The following is a 16,047-nucleotide window of genomic DNA, read 5'->3' as shown; positions in this document are numbered from 1 at the left end:
TTCTTTTGTGCTCCTAAAAAGGTGGTGTCCTTATATATAAGTGACAGTGATTTAAATTAGTAGAGCTGAGAAGGTTATTAATGGAGTCTGCACCAGAGATTTGGGAAGAGTGCACCTCCACCTAGAGGCTCTGTGGATGCCAGGCCTTTTATTTTACCTTTTATATGTGCAGTGAATGGTTTCAATGCTGTGAAGGATACTTGTTTTGTTCTGTATATTGTGGCATTTATGTCTGAAATGTTATCACCTTACTAAAGCACTGCCTCTGCAACGACAAAAAAACTTTCTCTGAAAGGTTATAGCTGAAAATATCGTTTGAACAAGTTGTAAGTGCACCGTCAAGAGTGTCCAGTGGCAGTAACTGAGTTGAGCAGAGGCAGCGTGTTAAAGAGTTCAGTGGACAAAATAGTGAGGCAGAGTGCTGAAGCAAACATTCTGAAGTTAGGGAGGATGCTCCACTGCATGAAGTGAGAGCAAGAGATCAGCATTGGCGTTTTTGCTAGCTTTGCACCCTCACTGAATTGAAGAAAGAGCACAGGCAGCAGACAAGAAACACACAACACACACCTTGTTGGAAATCCATTGCAGTGGAGGTTATTTAATGACTTATTGTGAATGTCAACAGATCTTTAGCTAAGGTTTGGTTTGTCTTTTATTAATAAACTCTTGGCCACTGTATCTTTGCCTTGTAAAGGAATAATAAAAACTTCCTCCCACTGGGATCTTAGAATACTGCAATGTAGCTTTCTTGTTTTGATTTGTTTCTTTTCTCGCTCTCTCGTCCCTCTGTAGTCTGAACTATGACTCACTTTTAGTCATGGAAGTCATGATTTCACAACTTATGGTTTACCCAGTCAATGAGCACAAAAGCCAGAGGTTCATCTATTATCTTCCTATTGCTGGTTGCAAAGAAAAAGGAAGCTAATTTAATTTGTGATTGTTGTACCCTCTTAACTGTTGTGAAATAGTTCCACATGGTGTGTTGTGTTTGTGAAACCTTTTGTCTTTTTAAGGGACAGTGATTTACATGGAAATATGCCACTCATATAAGCATGATGTCTGTCACGTTGCTACATAGTTAATTTACCTTAGATTATTTTAACATTTACTATTTACTTTTTTATATGTAGTTTTATTCATATTCATTTGTTGCAAACATTCACATTGTGTAAACACGGGAAAATATAGGATATTATGGAAGTAGAAGTTGACAAAGCATACAAGGGTAACCCAAAAATAAATGTGCTGCTACTTCATCACTCCTAGAAAGAAGAGAATATCACAAATGCATTATATCTGACAAGGTTAGAGTTTGCATCTGGATTCTACCTGTAACACCCGTCAGTTATTTTTATATCCAAGCAGAGGCACTGAATAACAAGACGAGTGTCTTTGTTTCAAAGCTTTGTGTTGGTTCTAGTGTGATACTGAGACATAAAGGAGCCAAACCCATTTTACCATCATTTTGAGATTTCAGCTGGTTTAATATAGTTTTAGAAATCACACTGCAATTTTGAAATCATCGTCCACCCACAATCCACACTGCTAATTAGCAGGAGCTCTGTTGTATGAGATGCACAAGATGCTTAAATGTCCTTCACATTCGCTATGTTTTTCAAATCGTGGCGGTATATACGTATCCTCCATAAACGTAAGCACAAAAACGCACAATTGAAGTGGTTTTGTGTGATCATAACAGGGATGTAGCTTAGAGAAACCAGGAATGTGTTCACTGAACCCACGCCCAGCGTACACACAGTTGTTGATTTGAAATGCTATCAGCTGTCTTCTTGCCAGAGCCAGCATGCTTGTTTATCTCGCGTCTTGAATCTGTCTAAATGAGACAAATGAAGGTGCGCCTGCTCTGGTGAACAAACTAAATGGGGAGAAATGAGCCAGTGTGCACTGTTATTCTGAAATTCCCATTGTCCTCGTCTAGCAATTAGAGAGGAAATGAGCAACTGGAAATCAGGAAATTAGGTATTGTAAAAAGCTCCCTGGCAAATACAAAGTAGGTATTTTGTGTGACGAGTCTTGTTGTAATCAGCAAATGCTCTGGACAGATGCTTAAAATAGTGCTTTAAATGTCGAACTGCGGCATGATCCACTATTAAAAATTAAAGGTGGATGATTGATCAATAAATCCAACTGCAGACCTAATGAGGCCATATTCATGGGGTATCAACAACATATTCACAAGCATATACTGTAAATTGAATCTTTCACTGACACATCTGTCCTCCTAAAGGTGGTTTTTGATTTGAGTTTTTTAGGCTTGTGCTTTTGGTCACTTCATCTCATATATTGTTTAGTCTTGTCTCCTTATTATTCTGACTCACTCCTTGCGGTGTATGTCTCTGGGACCTTTGTGACCTCTTTGAAATGACTTAATATGTCGTTATAGCTTTAATACGAGGCATCTCAAAGGCAACGTGGCTGCCCCAGCACCCCAGGGTGTGGTTCTGAAGTCTACTCACAATGCCTTAGGAACTGATAGAGTGAAATGGTTCAACTACGAACAGTGGGCTCTGAGAAACACTGTTGATACTAAATAGCAGTGTCATTTCTTTCACACGTCCTGTCAGCTGAGAATGCTGGCATTTAGCTGTTTTCATTAATAATCCCTGGATCCCCGTAACATGCGGCTTGAAAGGGCGACAATGTGTGTCAGTCATTTTATGGATTCTAGAAATATTATGAAGAAATAATGATTAAGCCATTTGAATACTGCAGAAGAACATCAGATATTAAGTATTTCTTTGTTGCACTGACAAGTGTATACCTATTTGAAATCAATACTATTATATGTCCATTGTGTCTCAGTTGTGTACTCCTCCTTTAAAGCTGCAATAAATAACTGTTGACCACTAGGGGACACATAATTGCAGAAACCTCAGTTACAAGCCATTCAGCAAATGTTCCTGGCTAACTAGTTTGGGTCCTGACACCAGCTGACAGATACCAGCAACACCGAGGATCTGCTGTATACCATCAGCTGGACAGTTTGTATTCTTGGCGTGGCGTCAGTTGGCTCCAGTTGCACATCGTTTGTAGCTATTACTTGAATCATTGGTTGGTTTCATCAGTGGCAGTTTTCCTTTTCACACTGATAAAGAACAGCCTGATCATACCGTTGTAGTCGGGATTCTGGCAACCTCATTGATATAATTCCAACATTAAATCTTTTTTATTTTATTGCTGTGGTTTGATCCACAAACCCCTGAGAAAAATCTTTCTCTTTTTAGCTGTTGTGCATTTGCCTCTATTACAAAAGGTCTCATTTACTTGAGCACATTGCTGTTTTGTGCTTGAAAGAGAACTAGCATGCACTCTTCTTGTCTGACCTTGTTTTCTAGTTGTTTAAAGTTTTATATGAAGCGTGGTTGATCAGAGCAGTAATACTCAACCACTGCTGATAATGCATTGACATTAAAAGCCCAAATGTTCCTCCCCTTTTTTTTTTTCTGGCCATTTTTTTCCATCTTTTAAAGGTGGAGCTGTTGCCGTCACATTTTGTGATGATGCTTGTTATGGTCCTACTTCACCTTTCCAGCTAGCATTTCAAAAAGTGACAGAGAAGGTTGTTGTTTTTGTTGTTTGTCTGATTTATCTGGCCCTCAAAAAACAAAATGTACGTGTTCCTGGTTGGTTAGACCGATGGATTGGGAATAAAACCTTTTTTTTAAAAAACTTGTTATATATAATTAAACTACTCAACATGTGTATATCAACCTTGAGTCTAAGTGTCTTCCACAATGAGCTTTTCTCTGTGCAGCCACCAAGCAGAATTCTGTTGCCATGCAGCCACTCAGTTGCACTCAATCATCCTAAGGTCTATAAAAAGATGTGGGTATCCTGGGAGACATGAATCTTGCCTCAGCTTTCACTCTTGCTGTTTTCCTCCCTGTTTGTATCTTTTTTTTCTCACGACACTTCGATCTTCTGATTCCTTCCCTCCCCTTTCTTTTACTCCTAACCTATTTCCCCTCTGCCACTCTTTCCTTTCCTTCACCTTTTGTTCTTTTAGCCTCCTCTCTGCACTGCTCTTCTGTCTCCTCCAAGAGGCCCCAGCTGTAATGATGAAGGTGCTCAATATCAGGGGAAATCCTTGCAGGGTGTCTGCGGCCTCCTTTCATTTATATTTCTGTGCCAAAGCTTCGGCTTTGTCGAGCACAGCAGCACAGTAGCTAACATCATGTGAGTGAAATATGCTTGTTTTTAGGCTCTGCATTACATTTTCAGTATTTTTTTAAGCTGGTTTGCTCAATGTGGGCAAACAGTTGAGCAAATAGTTTAATGCATTGGTGCATTGTATTATGTGGCTGTGAACCTGAAGCTTTATCAGCAACATTACAATGTGTAATGTTGTGTAATGTGTTTCTGAACTAGTACTAGTATTTTTCTCCCTGTTAATAAGTTCCCCACATGTGTAGATATGTGTAAATATAACATGCATCGAGAATATTGCAAAATGTTGCATCATGATTCAGCCTGTTCTTACTACAGCCTGCTGTAGAGGGGCAGTTTGCCCTCGGAGAAAGGCAAGCAGGCTCTAGAGAATCAAAACAATAAATAATAAAAAAAAACCTATCAATAAGAAGCCTATAGCTGGGGCAGCTGTAGCTCAGTTGGTAAAGGCGGTCGTTTAGGACTACAGGGTCAGTGGTTCGATCTCTGGCCGTGGATATGTGTCGAAGGGTCTCTGGGCAAGACACTGAACCCCTAACAGCCCATTCCCACCCCCAGCTGTGCAGTGCCGGTCCAAGCCTGGTAGAAATTGGGGAGGGTTGCGTCAGGAAGGGCATCCGGCGTAAAAACTGTGCCAAATCAACACACGGACAATGATCCGCTGTGGCGACCCTTAACTCACGGGATAAACCGAAAGGACAAAAAAAAAAAAAACTATTGCTATAATGTTGTTATATCCCAGCTGAGATAGTGTAAAGGGAAGCAACATAAAGAGCAGATAGTATTGGTAAAGCAGTTTATTAACTGTTGTAAGAGGAGGGTTAATATGTAAATGACAAAGTAAATGGGCTTGGGAAGCTGGTACTGTAAATACATTTTAAACAAAAGCAGTCTGATCACAACAAAATATTAAATCCTAAAGACATACACACACACAGTCCTCTTTTTATGACCCCTGTATGCCAGATTCTTCACACATTTTTTATCTTAACAGAATCATTGTTGCATTTGCGTACAAAACGTTAACATTAGATTCTTGTTTGTTGTTTTGTTTGATTAGGGAGGCTTTTCTTTTTACCTTTTTTTAATATGAAATGGAACCCAGTTTAAGTGATAAGGTTACTTTCTGTAGAAATCTGATTTCCGATCTCTCATGTAAACAAAACCTGGTTTCTGTAATCGGGGTAGGGGATTAGGGAAACCTGATTTACCCAAGTAGATCTACCCAAGGGGAAATCAGACTACTTTTCTGCATCATGCACATACCGATTTCCTGTAACTGGGTTTCTTAAGGGCATGTAAACTTTCCCAATTCAGGCTATACGAGAAACCAGGCTTCCCGTATAATCGGAAAAACAAAGTGATAGCTGTGATAGCATCTACACGTACAACGTGGTCCAGAAGGAAACTCGCTGCTAATACACACATAATCTCAATTTTACTGGCTCACCTACGCTTCACCCATCTCCTCTCCAGCTGATTCTTTGTTCGTTTCGCTTAGGGCTTAGTTACAGCTAGTCTGCATGAAGCACGGCATAGGATGCATTATACAGTTCACGTTTTTTTTTAAATGCGTCTCTGACCGGAACTGATTCAAAAAAAATTTGAAGTAAATCCCCTCTAATGTGATTTTTTTGTTGTTGTTGTTTGTTTTGTTTTTTACATATTGAAACCGCTAAAAGCAAACGCTCCCTTCTTTTCATGTGTAACATTATTTCACACCTGAAGCAGTGAGACAGTCAGGGAATATTTTTATAGTTGCCTTGGGAAGGAAAAGTTCTGTTGTTACCACAGCTGACTGGAACATGTTTGGTCTCTGGTGAGCTACTGTGCATTTCTTCACCACCTTATTACAGCCAAAGATGACATCTAGCACAGAAATGCCAGTTTGAGGGAAAAGAGCACAAACAATTTACCTGTGATTTTAACCAGCAGAGCATAAAAATCACCGAAATACATGCTCCCCCAAGCGACGAAGCTTCCTTCTTTTGCCAGATTTAGTAAGCAGAGCCTGCTCTGACACTGACTGTGGCACTGGTGTTTCCTAATTACTATTTTTCAGCAGTCTCGGTCTCTTCCTCGTTCTTGCTTTCTCGTTCTCTCTCGCTCTCTCTCCTTCTACCTGAGCCGCCTCTGTTATGTGTTAAGATTTTGTTATTCACCAGCTGCCTACAGTGTGAGACAGCAGTGTGCTTGAAAGAGTGCAATGTGTCTCTATTTGCGTCAGAGCTGAGGAAGAAAACACTCATCATATGCACCACGTGCCTATTCATGTACACAGTCTTTTCTTTATCGTCGCAAAGCGTAATACAACTATCGTATACTGTTTTAATGATGGTGTTTGGGGGAAGGGGGATGGAGTGTCATGGCAACAGCCTTTTCAAATATGGTCTACTTCCACCTGGATAAAGTTGCGGTGATACTGACACACAAACACACACAGTTGTACAATCAGTACATGTGCTGAGTTTGCACAACCAAGTGGCCAGAGGTCATGTGCATTAAATGGTTATATGTAGTGGGACACCAGTAGCTTTCCTCGGGGTATTTTGGATGAATGTGTCTTATGCTACCATTTGCTCTGCCAGATCCCGCACCTCGCCGAAGGTGTCCGCATCCACGGAGAGAAGGTCACAGAGGCACTGAGGCCTTTCCACGACCGCATGGAGGCCTGCTTCAAGCAACTGCGGGAGAAGGTGGAGAAACAATATGGAGTAAAGACCCTGGTAAGAACATTTACCTGTTACCTAGTTACACAAAACATGCTTTGTAGCTCAGTGTGGTCATTGTTAGCGAATGTTCACAGAATCAGTGCTTTATTTAACTTGCTTGGCTGAAGGTTTTTGTAGCTTCCTTCTCTAAGACAACAGAGAATGCTGAGAGATACAGAGAGTAGACTGAACATTGCACTCGAAATCAGCGCTTAACGGGTAGACAACTCACCAAGTTAGGCTGTGGCTAACACCACAAAAAAATACATCTAAACTGCTTTAGGTCCAATTGTAACAAGTGAAGACACAGAGATAACTAGCAGTAGCTAGTCAGGCAGGCAACCTGTTGTTGTGTATGTGCAGGCGGGGCAACGCATACGCAACAACAAGTTTCCTGCCTTTATGTGTGGTCTTCACATGCGGGCCTGATGTCCCATACTCGTATCCCATGTGTTGTACGTCATTCCTTTCCTTCAGGGAACAGAAGTTACAGTCATAATTCAATGCTCAAAGCCCAGTTGACCAGTGACCTGAACCCATTTTTCAAAATAAAACTCACTTATATGTTTGTGACATATATTATTTTGTATTTTTCACTACATGGGTTTATAACCACACATGCAGCACCAATGAAATTCCCCTCAACCTCAGATGCTGGTCATTAGCAAATGCTAGCTCACCAAGCAAAGATGGTGGTGGTGGTAATATGACCTGTATATAAATATTAGTGTTGCCATTGCTGACAATAGCACCTGTCTCAGCACTGTAGATTTGTTAGTATCGTTCTTTTTTTAGGAAGCTGTTTAGCCTTAAATAACAGTGTGTCTTGGGTTATGCCTCCTGGTCAACTGTTCTGTTTTACAACTACACAAGGCAACTCCAGCACTCAAAACACAGCAGGGGCTGCATTATTCTCTTTATCAAGTCAATACAAAGCAAAATGTTAACAGTACTCTGATTGTCAATTTACCTCAACCTAAAGTTAAATTGTGCATAACTTCCATGCACTTAGTGACTTTTCATTTGAAACATTTCCGGATATTTCTGTTTGTCCTCTCCTCTGCGGTGTCAGCCGGCAGCAGACGAACGCCGAGGTCCTCATCCTCCCTCCATGGTGCGTTCCTTCACCATGCCCTCCTCCCAGAGGCCGCTGTCTGTGGCTTCAGTGACCTCCATCTCCTCTGAGAACTCCCCCTCCAGACCTGGCTCAGATGGGTAACACCTGATTCACAGTTTCTCAGTAGATAATCTGCCATATATCCTCTGTTTGGGTTTCAAATTAGTTTTTTTTTTTTTCATTACTGTTGTTATTTCAGGAAGTAATAATTAACACTGTACAGAGGTTTCAATCGCATTTCAAACAGAAGCCATTTTTTATAATGAGGTTATTAAATAAAACATTTACATTACAATCTATTTCAAACATTCCCACTTAACATTGTTCTAAATAAAAAAACACCCACGCTACTGATAGAGGAACGCCACAGCATGAGCATCTTTTCTGAGCAGTCAGCATTAAATATTAAGGGCTAGGTTCATTAAAGGCTGTGCATTCTCCAAAACTTATCCTAAGTGCTGTTAAAACCTACTTTGATCCAGAGTCATTAAACAACACTTTAAATAAGTACACAGAGAGACATTTCCTTCCCCTGGCAACAGAGAACTGAATTTATCCTGTGTCCCAGCCCAATAAATGATTGATAAAGGTACTAGGAAGGTGCACAGACTAGGAAGGAGTTTGAGTAGACAATTATCATATTATCTTTTATTCAGTTTTGCCCTGGAGCCTCTCCTACCAAAGAAGCTGCACACCAAGTCTCAGGACAAGCTGGATCGGGACGAACCTGAGAAGGAGCGCAAAGAGAAAAAGAAGGAGAAGAGGAACAGTAAGCACCAGGAGCTCTTTGACAGAGAGATGAAGACCTTGGAGATCCCACTTCAGCCCACTGAAGCTGTCATACTCTCTGAGACGGTACTGAAAACACGACTTCACCTATGTTCTGTCCTCAACCTCCAGTCAAACTGCACTTTTCCTATCAATGACATTTTTACTTCAACTTCTTTTTCCTTGATTTCCCCAAAGCTTCTTGTTTACTCGTTCTTTTTTTTTTCTTTTGTCTTTGTCCTGCACACGAAATCCGCCCATCACATTGCTTTCATTCCAACCCCTTGACTGCTCCTCCCAGACCTCTTTATACGCCCTGGCTCTCAGCTTATGTCCTTCTTCACCACTGCTGTGTCCATAACAGCAGAAAGGGGATCACTGTGTTCTGCATGCCCAGTGGGAATGCTCCCTGGCTAACAGCATTAAGATAAGGACAGTAATGGGATCCAAAGGAGGCCCCTAGCAGTGGTGGAGCCGTCTGGCTTGGGATAGAGGGCCTCTGCCTCAGGGGTCAAGGGTAGAGCAGCTGAAGGCCTCTAGTGAATACCAAGCACTGGGAAGTAGTTGTATTTGAAGGCTAAAATCTAGAACACAAACATCAAGAAATGTTTCACTCATCTCTGGATAAAGCGTGTGTTATTTTCAGTGCGTCTCTTGTGACTTGCTGTTTTAGTTTGGCCAATTACAAAGTTGTTTGTTAATGTAGTCTGCAGTGTGGAATAGCCCTGAGGAAATATCTTTTCATATTCAAATTCCAGCCATATTAAAGCTGGGAGAGCGCAGTCTTGCATGCACACAATTATATGTTACCACAAATAAGATATTGCAACCATCAAGCACATTTATCCAAACGGTTTCTCCTTTAGGGATACAAACAGCCCATTTAATATGCATGTAGATAATCATGCAACAGTCCCAAAGCAGATGTGAAACATATTTACTCTGTTAAATGATGATTGATATTTTATTTCCTCATAGACTCCAAACTCATTTGCCACACATTGAACTTTGTCGTCAGTTTCTTTTACTTGTGGTGTAATTTGGTTATTTGGGTTTTAATACACAATTATTCAATCTCTCTTTTTTTTTTTTTTTTTTTTATACTCAATCACACAGATCAGCCCCCTTCGGCCTCAAAGACCAAGGAGTCAAGTTTTCAACCAGATGGCTGGAGACCGCCGCCTCTCTGTGTCCCCCGGGCCCCCTTCTTCTTCCTCAAACTCCACCTCCTCTCATGGACCCCCACCGATCACACCCAGGACCAAACTCTCCTTTAGCACACTGAACGCCGTTTCCAGTAAGAGCAGTTTACCTTTGGTGTCGCTGCCATTCAATCACACTACATTAAGAGGTCTAATCATTGTTGGAGAGGAGTTCCCACGGTCTCTGCAGGGCTTCTGTGTCTCCCTTGAGCGGAGTTGTATCTTTTGCAGCATTGTTACCACATGCTTCGATACACATGATGATGCTCAGTTTGATTTCAATTATACAGCTGCTATATGAGTGATGGTAGCTAAAATTCTTCAAATTGCCATGTTAATTATAACTCTCAGCACTACAGATTTACTTGTAAATGTGTCCCTTTGTCACTGTGCTTGCTGCTAACATTACAACCACACATTATGGGCTTAGCTTGTTTAAAAACCTCAGAATCAGATGCTTTTTTCTTTTAGACACTCAAACCTGATCAAATATGCAGGTTATTACTTAACAGAATTTGTATCTTTAAGCCACAGGATTCTGTGTTTTATAAAAAAGAAGGGTCAAAATATCTCAAATGGTTTACATAAAGTATCTCGATATCTCATCTCTGTTGTAAAAAACTATAACAAATCTCAAAAACCAATGACAACAACAGCAACAGCTAACTTCATCATCTAGAAACTAACTGCCACTCAGGATGTGAAGAATATGAAATGTTCAGGTGTCAGATGTCCATAACAAGCCTAATAAACCAGTTAAGGTTTCACATTTTTCCAACATTGTCTATCTATCATTACAGACATAAAATTCCATCAGGGAAAAAAAGAAATTTTAACCATTATTTCATTGTACAGGTCAGGCTCCAAACGCTGTGAATGCAGCTGTACTCTAACAGTGCAACTCTAACAGCATCTTAAACCCTCTGTGAATGTCTGTGAAAGCCTTCATATTTACAGGCCCTCAGTTATTTTTTTCTTTTCACTTTTCTTTTTCCATTTTTTAAACACTTGACCCCCAATTATTATAATAAAGCATTTTTGAAATACACAAGTTTCTGCAGTGCTTTGGAGAAACCAATGGGAATGTGGTAGCCATTGATCATCAGTCAGGGTTGAGCATCAAAGTTCATACAGTATTGTTCAAAATAGTAGCAGTACAATGTGACTAACCATAATAATCCAGGTTTTTAGTATATTTTTTATTGCCTTGTGGTAAACAAGTTACCAGTAGGTGCAGTAGATTCTCAGAAAACAAACAAGACCCAGCATTCATGATATATACGCTTGTAAGGCTGTGCAATTGGGCAATTAGTTGAAAGGGGTGTGTTAAAAAAAAATAGCAGCGTGGCATTCAATCACTGAGGTCATCAATTTTGTGAATAAACACAATGTGAATGAGGTGGCGCCTATTTAAGGATGAAGCCAGCACTTGTTGAACATGCATTTGAAAGCCTGAGGAAAATGGGTTGTTATGTAGCAATAACAAATATACTAAAAACCTGGATTATTCTGGTCAGTCACATTGTACTGCTATTATTGTGAACAATACTGTATATGGCTAGATATAACTCATTTAAGTCATCTACTAGTTATCAGTAGTCCCCCTGTCAGACGTCTCCTAAATTAATCTTAAAGACCAGGAATTCAATTACCGAATGGCAAAGACTACGAGAACACAAAAAGGTCATGTGATCTATTCTTCTGTTTAAGAGATATTAATGTTGATTTGATGTGAACTGACGAGCACACTCTTGCACAGGTCTGGAGCTGAATGGGACGGGCTGCTCCGACAAGGGTGAGACCCCTCCTCCTCTGCCTGTCAAAGGCAGCACGGCTGATTACGGCAACCTGCTAGATAATCAAGACTTGATGAGTCCCTCGACACCTCCACCACCCCCTCCACATCAAAGGGTAGGTGTTTTAATTAGGGTTGAGAGGAGCTTCTTAATGATGCATGGCACTTATAATGAAACAAGAGGTCACTACACGCACTTGACATCCAGGTCTGCCTCCTTTACTATTCCCAACCCCTGTAGGTCCTGTGTAATTTGTGTGCATTCATGTCCGTGTGTTTTTAACTCATGTTTGTCCTTGTACTGCATCATTTTCGAAATGTATGTCAAAAAAAGAGTGTAGGCATCAGTCAGTTGGCAGCAAGGGCCTACTACCACATGTCCACCCCTCTGTTATTTATACTCCCCCCAGCCATCCCAGCGCTCAGGCGAGATTGATTGGATGATTACTTTACCTCTCACATCCATCAGGAGCTCTCCCACTCTTAATCAGGGGCTCGTCTCTCCACGCTCACTAACGTCTACGCTAGCCATCCTCTCGCCTTGCCACTCTGTTAACTAATCTTATTTATACACTGTCATGGCTCTTGGACAGGTAGAAAAACGAAGCCTGGGCACCCACAGTGCGACAGTACTGTAGTAAGAGCAGATGTTCTGACACTGAAGCCCATTTTACACTTCACAGTCAAGCCACCCTGTATAACAGGAGCCATGACAGTGAGCACAGAGGGGAGGGGGGGGGGCAATGTTGGCCTTCCTTTATGCCACCATGAGGTAGTGACAAAGATCTACTGTTCCATGTCTTTGTTGGTATATAAGGGAAGAAGTAGCTTGGGTGTTGGGGGGAGAAGCATATGACATTTTCATTAAGTTTTATTATCAGACCAACCACTGGGGCTGTTTTTCTTTTTTTTCCTGCAAGAGTCTTTCACATGCACTGGAGGTGAAATAGCATTTAGACAGACGCAAGTAATCGTGTGCTGTTTCATGTACAGCATGTTAAACAGCCAATAAGACGGGCATGCAGTTGGATGAAGGCAGATACAGAAGGTTTCTGTTACTTTTTGTTAGCTCAGCCAGTCGGGTGTTATGATGTTTAATCTAACCCTCATCTTACCATTGCCCTGACCAGTTATCTCTGCCTAGTCGCTCAGCTTCACATCGTAGCAATTTCAAGTTCCAGTTTGTCCTGGAACGTCTCATCACAAACACATATCGCTAATGTGCTATCAAATGTGCTATAAACTAGCAAATGGCAATACATTTTGAAAGAAATATACAAAGTATTTGTGACAAGTGGGTTATTTGTCCTAGCTGTTGTAGCGCGCAGTATTCTGCAGAGCTTTCAGAGTTTAGCCTAAATAAAGAGCCTCCTTAAAGGAGGGTCATCTTATTCACAAATTTCATGGTCTCTGTATAAAAAGGACCTGAGTGAAATTTACAGTGCTTTCAGGTGGTCAAAGGAGAGGTATTTAATGATTATTACCGTTTATTTGTTGTCTCTTTCATGAATCCCCATGTGTTAGGAAGGTAGGGCTTACAGGTGGAGAGAAGAGTTCAAAAGTTTTCATGCTTTTTCTGTCTGGATTAAATAAAATTAATCTTTGTGTATCTCAATGTGTCAACTTATCAAATCGTCAAATATTAAATGTTAAGGACTGTTGTCGGCTCCTGTTTTTCCAGCTTTGTTTACCAGTAACAGAAACCAAAAAAAGCTTGGCTTCCAGGTCAAGTTCATGTCAGATCACATTTAAAGGCTTCTATTTTGTTTGTTTGCAGCCTGGTCCACCCCCTCTGCCTAGTAAGACCCCTCCTCCTCCCCCTCCCAAGACGACCAGAAAACAGGCCTCCAACGATTCAGGAATTGTACAGTGAACAAAGAAGCTGACAGTAGGACCAAACAGCACACTGACAACACAACAAAAACAACATCAGCAGTTACCACTTCCCCCGAAAAGCGGGTTGTTTTTTTTTACCTACACATTCCTCACTCTGTGTCCCAGCTTGACAAGATGAATACCTCACCGCAGCCCGCCCCCTCTGATTATCCTTTTACAATTTTTTTTTTTTTATTTTTTATCGTTTTCTTTTGCCTTCAGTTTGATGATGATGCAGTCTGCAACAGACAGCATGTTGCACAGATGAGCAGTCACTGAATTTGTAGATGCTGTCTACGACCGACATCGTGCCACTTTGAGACATGATCATGACATGACTGTGTTCAGACAGATCAGCTTGGACCAACGGCTTCCAATACTGACTCACTCTCATGAGAGCACATAGCTCATTAAAGCATAATCCTTGTCCATTTTATTCATATTCCCACTATGTACAGAGGTTTGTATATATGATTTTATTTTATTTCAGGTTTTTCATATGTGATTTGATCATGAATCTTTTTGTATTAACGCATCATTAGATTAAGTGGCATTTATATCAAGTGAAAAAGGGCCTGTAGGTTTGGATTTGACAGGGATTTGACTCAGTTGGTATGTGAGAACCTATCACTGATTTTATTGGTTATATTTTGGAGTGCATATGCATAGAACTAACTCCTGTCACATTATCTTTGTTCATGCCTTGTCCTAGATTGCTGTAACCATGGATTTCAGTAATATCAGCTGTTCCCAATTCACTACTGACATGACTTCTGAATAAACTCTCAAATGTATGTATTTTTACATAAAGGTGTTTGCCTCGTTATTTTGTCTGCAGCAGGACATGCTGAAAAAAATATGGATGCGTTGGCACATTTGCAAAACCCAAATAAACCGACAATCTGTACGGAACACATCTGAACTTAAGCTTTCCGCCTGATTGACTGACAGCCGTCACAACAGCCACTTCATTATCAACGCACAGGCATTTACACCAGGACGTGTTGTGCCACAGAATGACTTTTGTATAGGCTAATGGAATCTCATTTACATAATGTGTCTGCTCACCAGGCGATCATTTCTCTTTTTCAAGGCTGAAGGCATGAATCTGGAATGTGGCCCATATTTAAAGAACAGTTTAGCAGCGTAGATGAGCCAACAAACCAAGGGTGCCAGCTTTGTCCTGCTTCATGCAATCTTAAATTCTGCTTTTATAGAAACTCCTGAAGGTCATACTTAATTTTCTCTATTAGAAACTGTGGTTTCTTCACCCCACTGCAGCATAATAACCCATCATGCAAATGAGCTAATCATTTTTATGGTTTTGTTTAATTTTGTTGTCAAAAACTTATAGATTGGATGTCATGGGACTCCCATCTAAGAAACAGGCTGACAAAGTTATTCCAAGCTTTATATGCATGATTGGATTAATGTAATTTGACTCCAAATTAATGATTAGAGCTTGAACAATTGAGGTAATGTATAGTTATCTATTGTGCACCAGCTTTAATTTGAATTACACTATAATGAGCCTAGTAATATGTGCAGTTTGGGGCGTAGGTGGAATAACTAATAGAAAAACTAGCCCAGATTGCACAGGAGGAATAAGTGTGGAGTTTTAGATACTTAAAACCATCAGCACAATCAGTTTTACTAATTGGAAGTAAATCTTCACCGCATGGCTAAAAACAAAACTGGTGCACAGTTAAACCACAATGTTCCATGTACTCATTTCATTGTAGCCTGCACATTTGGTAACTGTATTTACAAGTCCTTTTGTTTGTGCCATTAAGCCGACTTGTGGGATCTTTTTCAAGTGTTTGCCCCGGGTGGCTCATATCCTCAGCTCTCCTGTTCTGCTGACACTTTACGAGTGGGTGTCCGCCTGAGGAGAAATATTCAAACCGTAGCATCTGTTGTTTGAAGTTGTTTTTAGAAACATCTCAGGGAAGTTGGGGTTTATGAGGGCTTTCTAAGGATCTCTTGTCCTAATTAAGAACATTGAATGACATCTTTTTCTTTGGAGTTGTATTGTGGGAAAAGCACTCTTAAGAGACTACGAGTGATACTCTTTGATGGGCTGTACTTATTCTGTTAGACTATAAATTTCTCATCACTGGTCGTCAATAAACCACGTAAATAATTAGATTTGTGTGTATAATCTTCTGAACAACCATTGTCCTGAGTGGCATATAAAGCTTTCGAAATCACTTTAAAAAGATTATAAATTGATATGCATCCTCAGTCCATTGCATCTCTTCCCTCGTGTGTAGCAATATGAGGAAAGAGGGAATCCATTTATATGTTGAATTAAAGGTATAAGGTACGTGCAATATAGGACCTTCATTTGTCCGTCTGTCTACATGATGTATGGCTCTCGAAACACAGAAA

The 16,047-nt window shown here is 40.5% G+C and overlaps 1 protein-coding gene across 2 annotated transcripts in view; it reads left to right on the top strand.

Moving 5' to 3' along the window:
• The window catches only part of dock1 (dedicator of cytokinesis 1), a 165,908-nt gene extending 151,442 nt beyond the window's left edge, over nt 1-14,466 (top strand). For both annotated transcript variants that reach the window (XM_067487363.1, XM_067487364.1), the window contains exons 47-52: nt 6,777-6,914; nt 7,972-8,114; nt 8,673-8,871; nt 9,901-10,081; nt 11,746-11,897; nt 13,559-14,466. In XM_067487363.1, coding sequence (XP_067343464.1) covers nt 6,777-6,914; nt 7,972-8,114; nt 8,673-8,871; nt 9,901-10,081; nt 11,746-11,897; nt 13,559-13,654 — 909 coding nt within the window. In that variant the 3' untranslated portion in view covers nt 13,655-14,466. The remainder of the gene's footprint in view (nt 1-6,776; nt 6,915-7,971; nt 8,115-8,672; nt 8,872-9,900; nt 10,082-11,745; nt 11,898-13,558) is intronic.
• Nucleotides 14,467-16,047: the final 1,581 nt, after the last annotated feature.

Source organism: Channa argus, chromosome 20 (assembly GCF_033026475.1).
Source record: "Channa argus isolate prfri chromosome 20, Channa argus male v1.0, whole genome shotgun sequence".
Taxonomy (NCBI): domain Eukaryota; kingdom Metazoa; phylum Chordata; class Actinopteri; order Anabantiformes; family Channidae; genus Channa; species Channa argus.
Note: the sequence above shows the minus strand (reverse complement) of the source record. Positions and strands in the feature narration are given on the sequence as shown.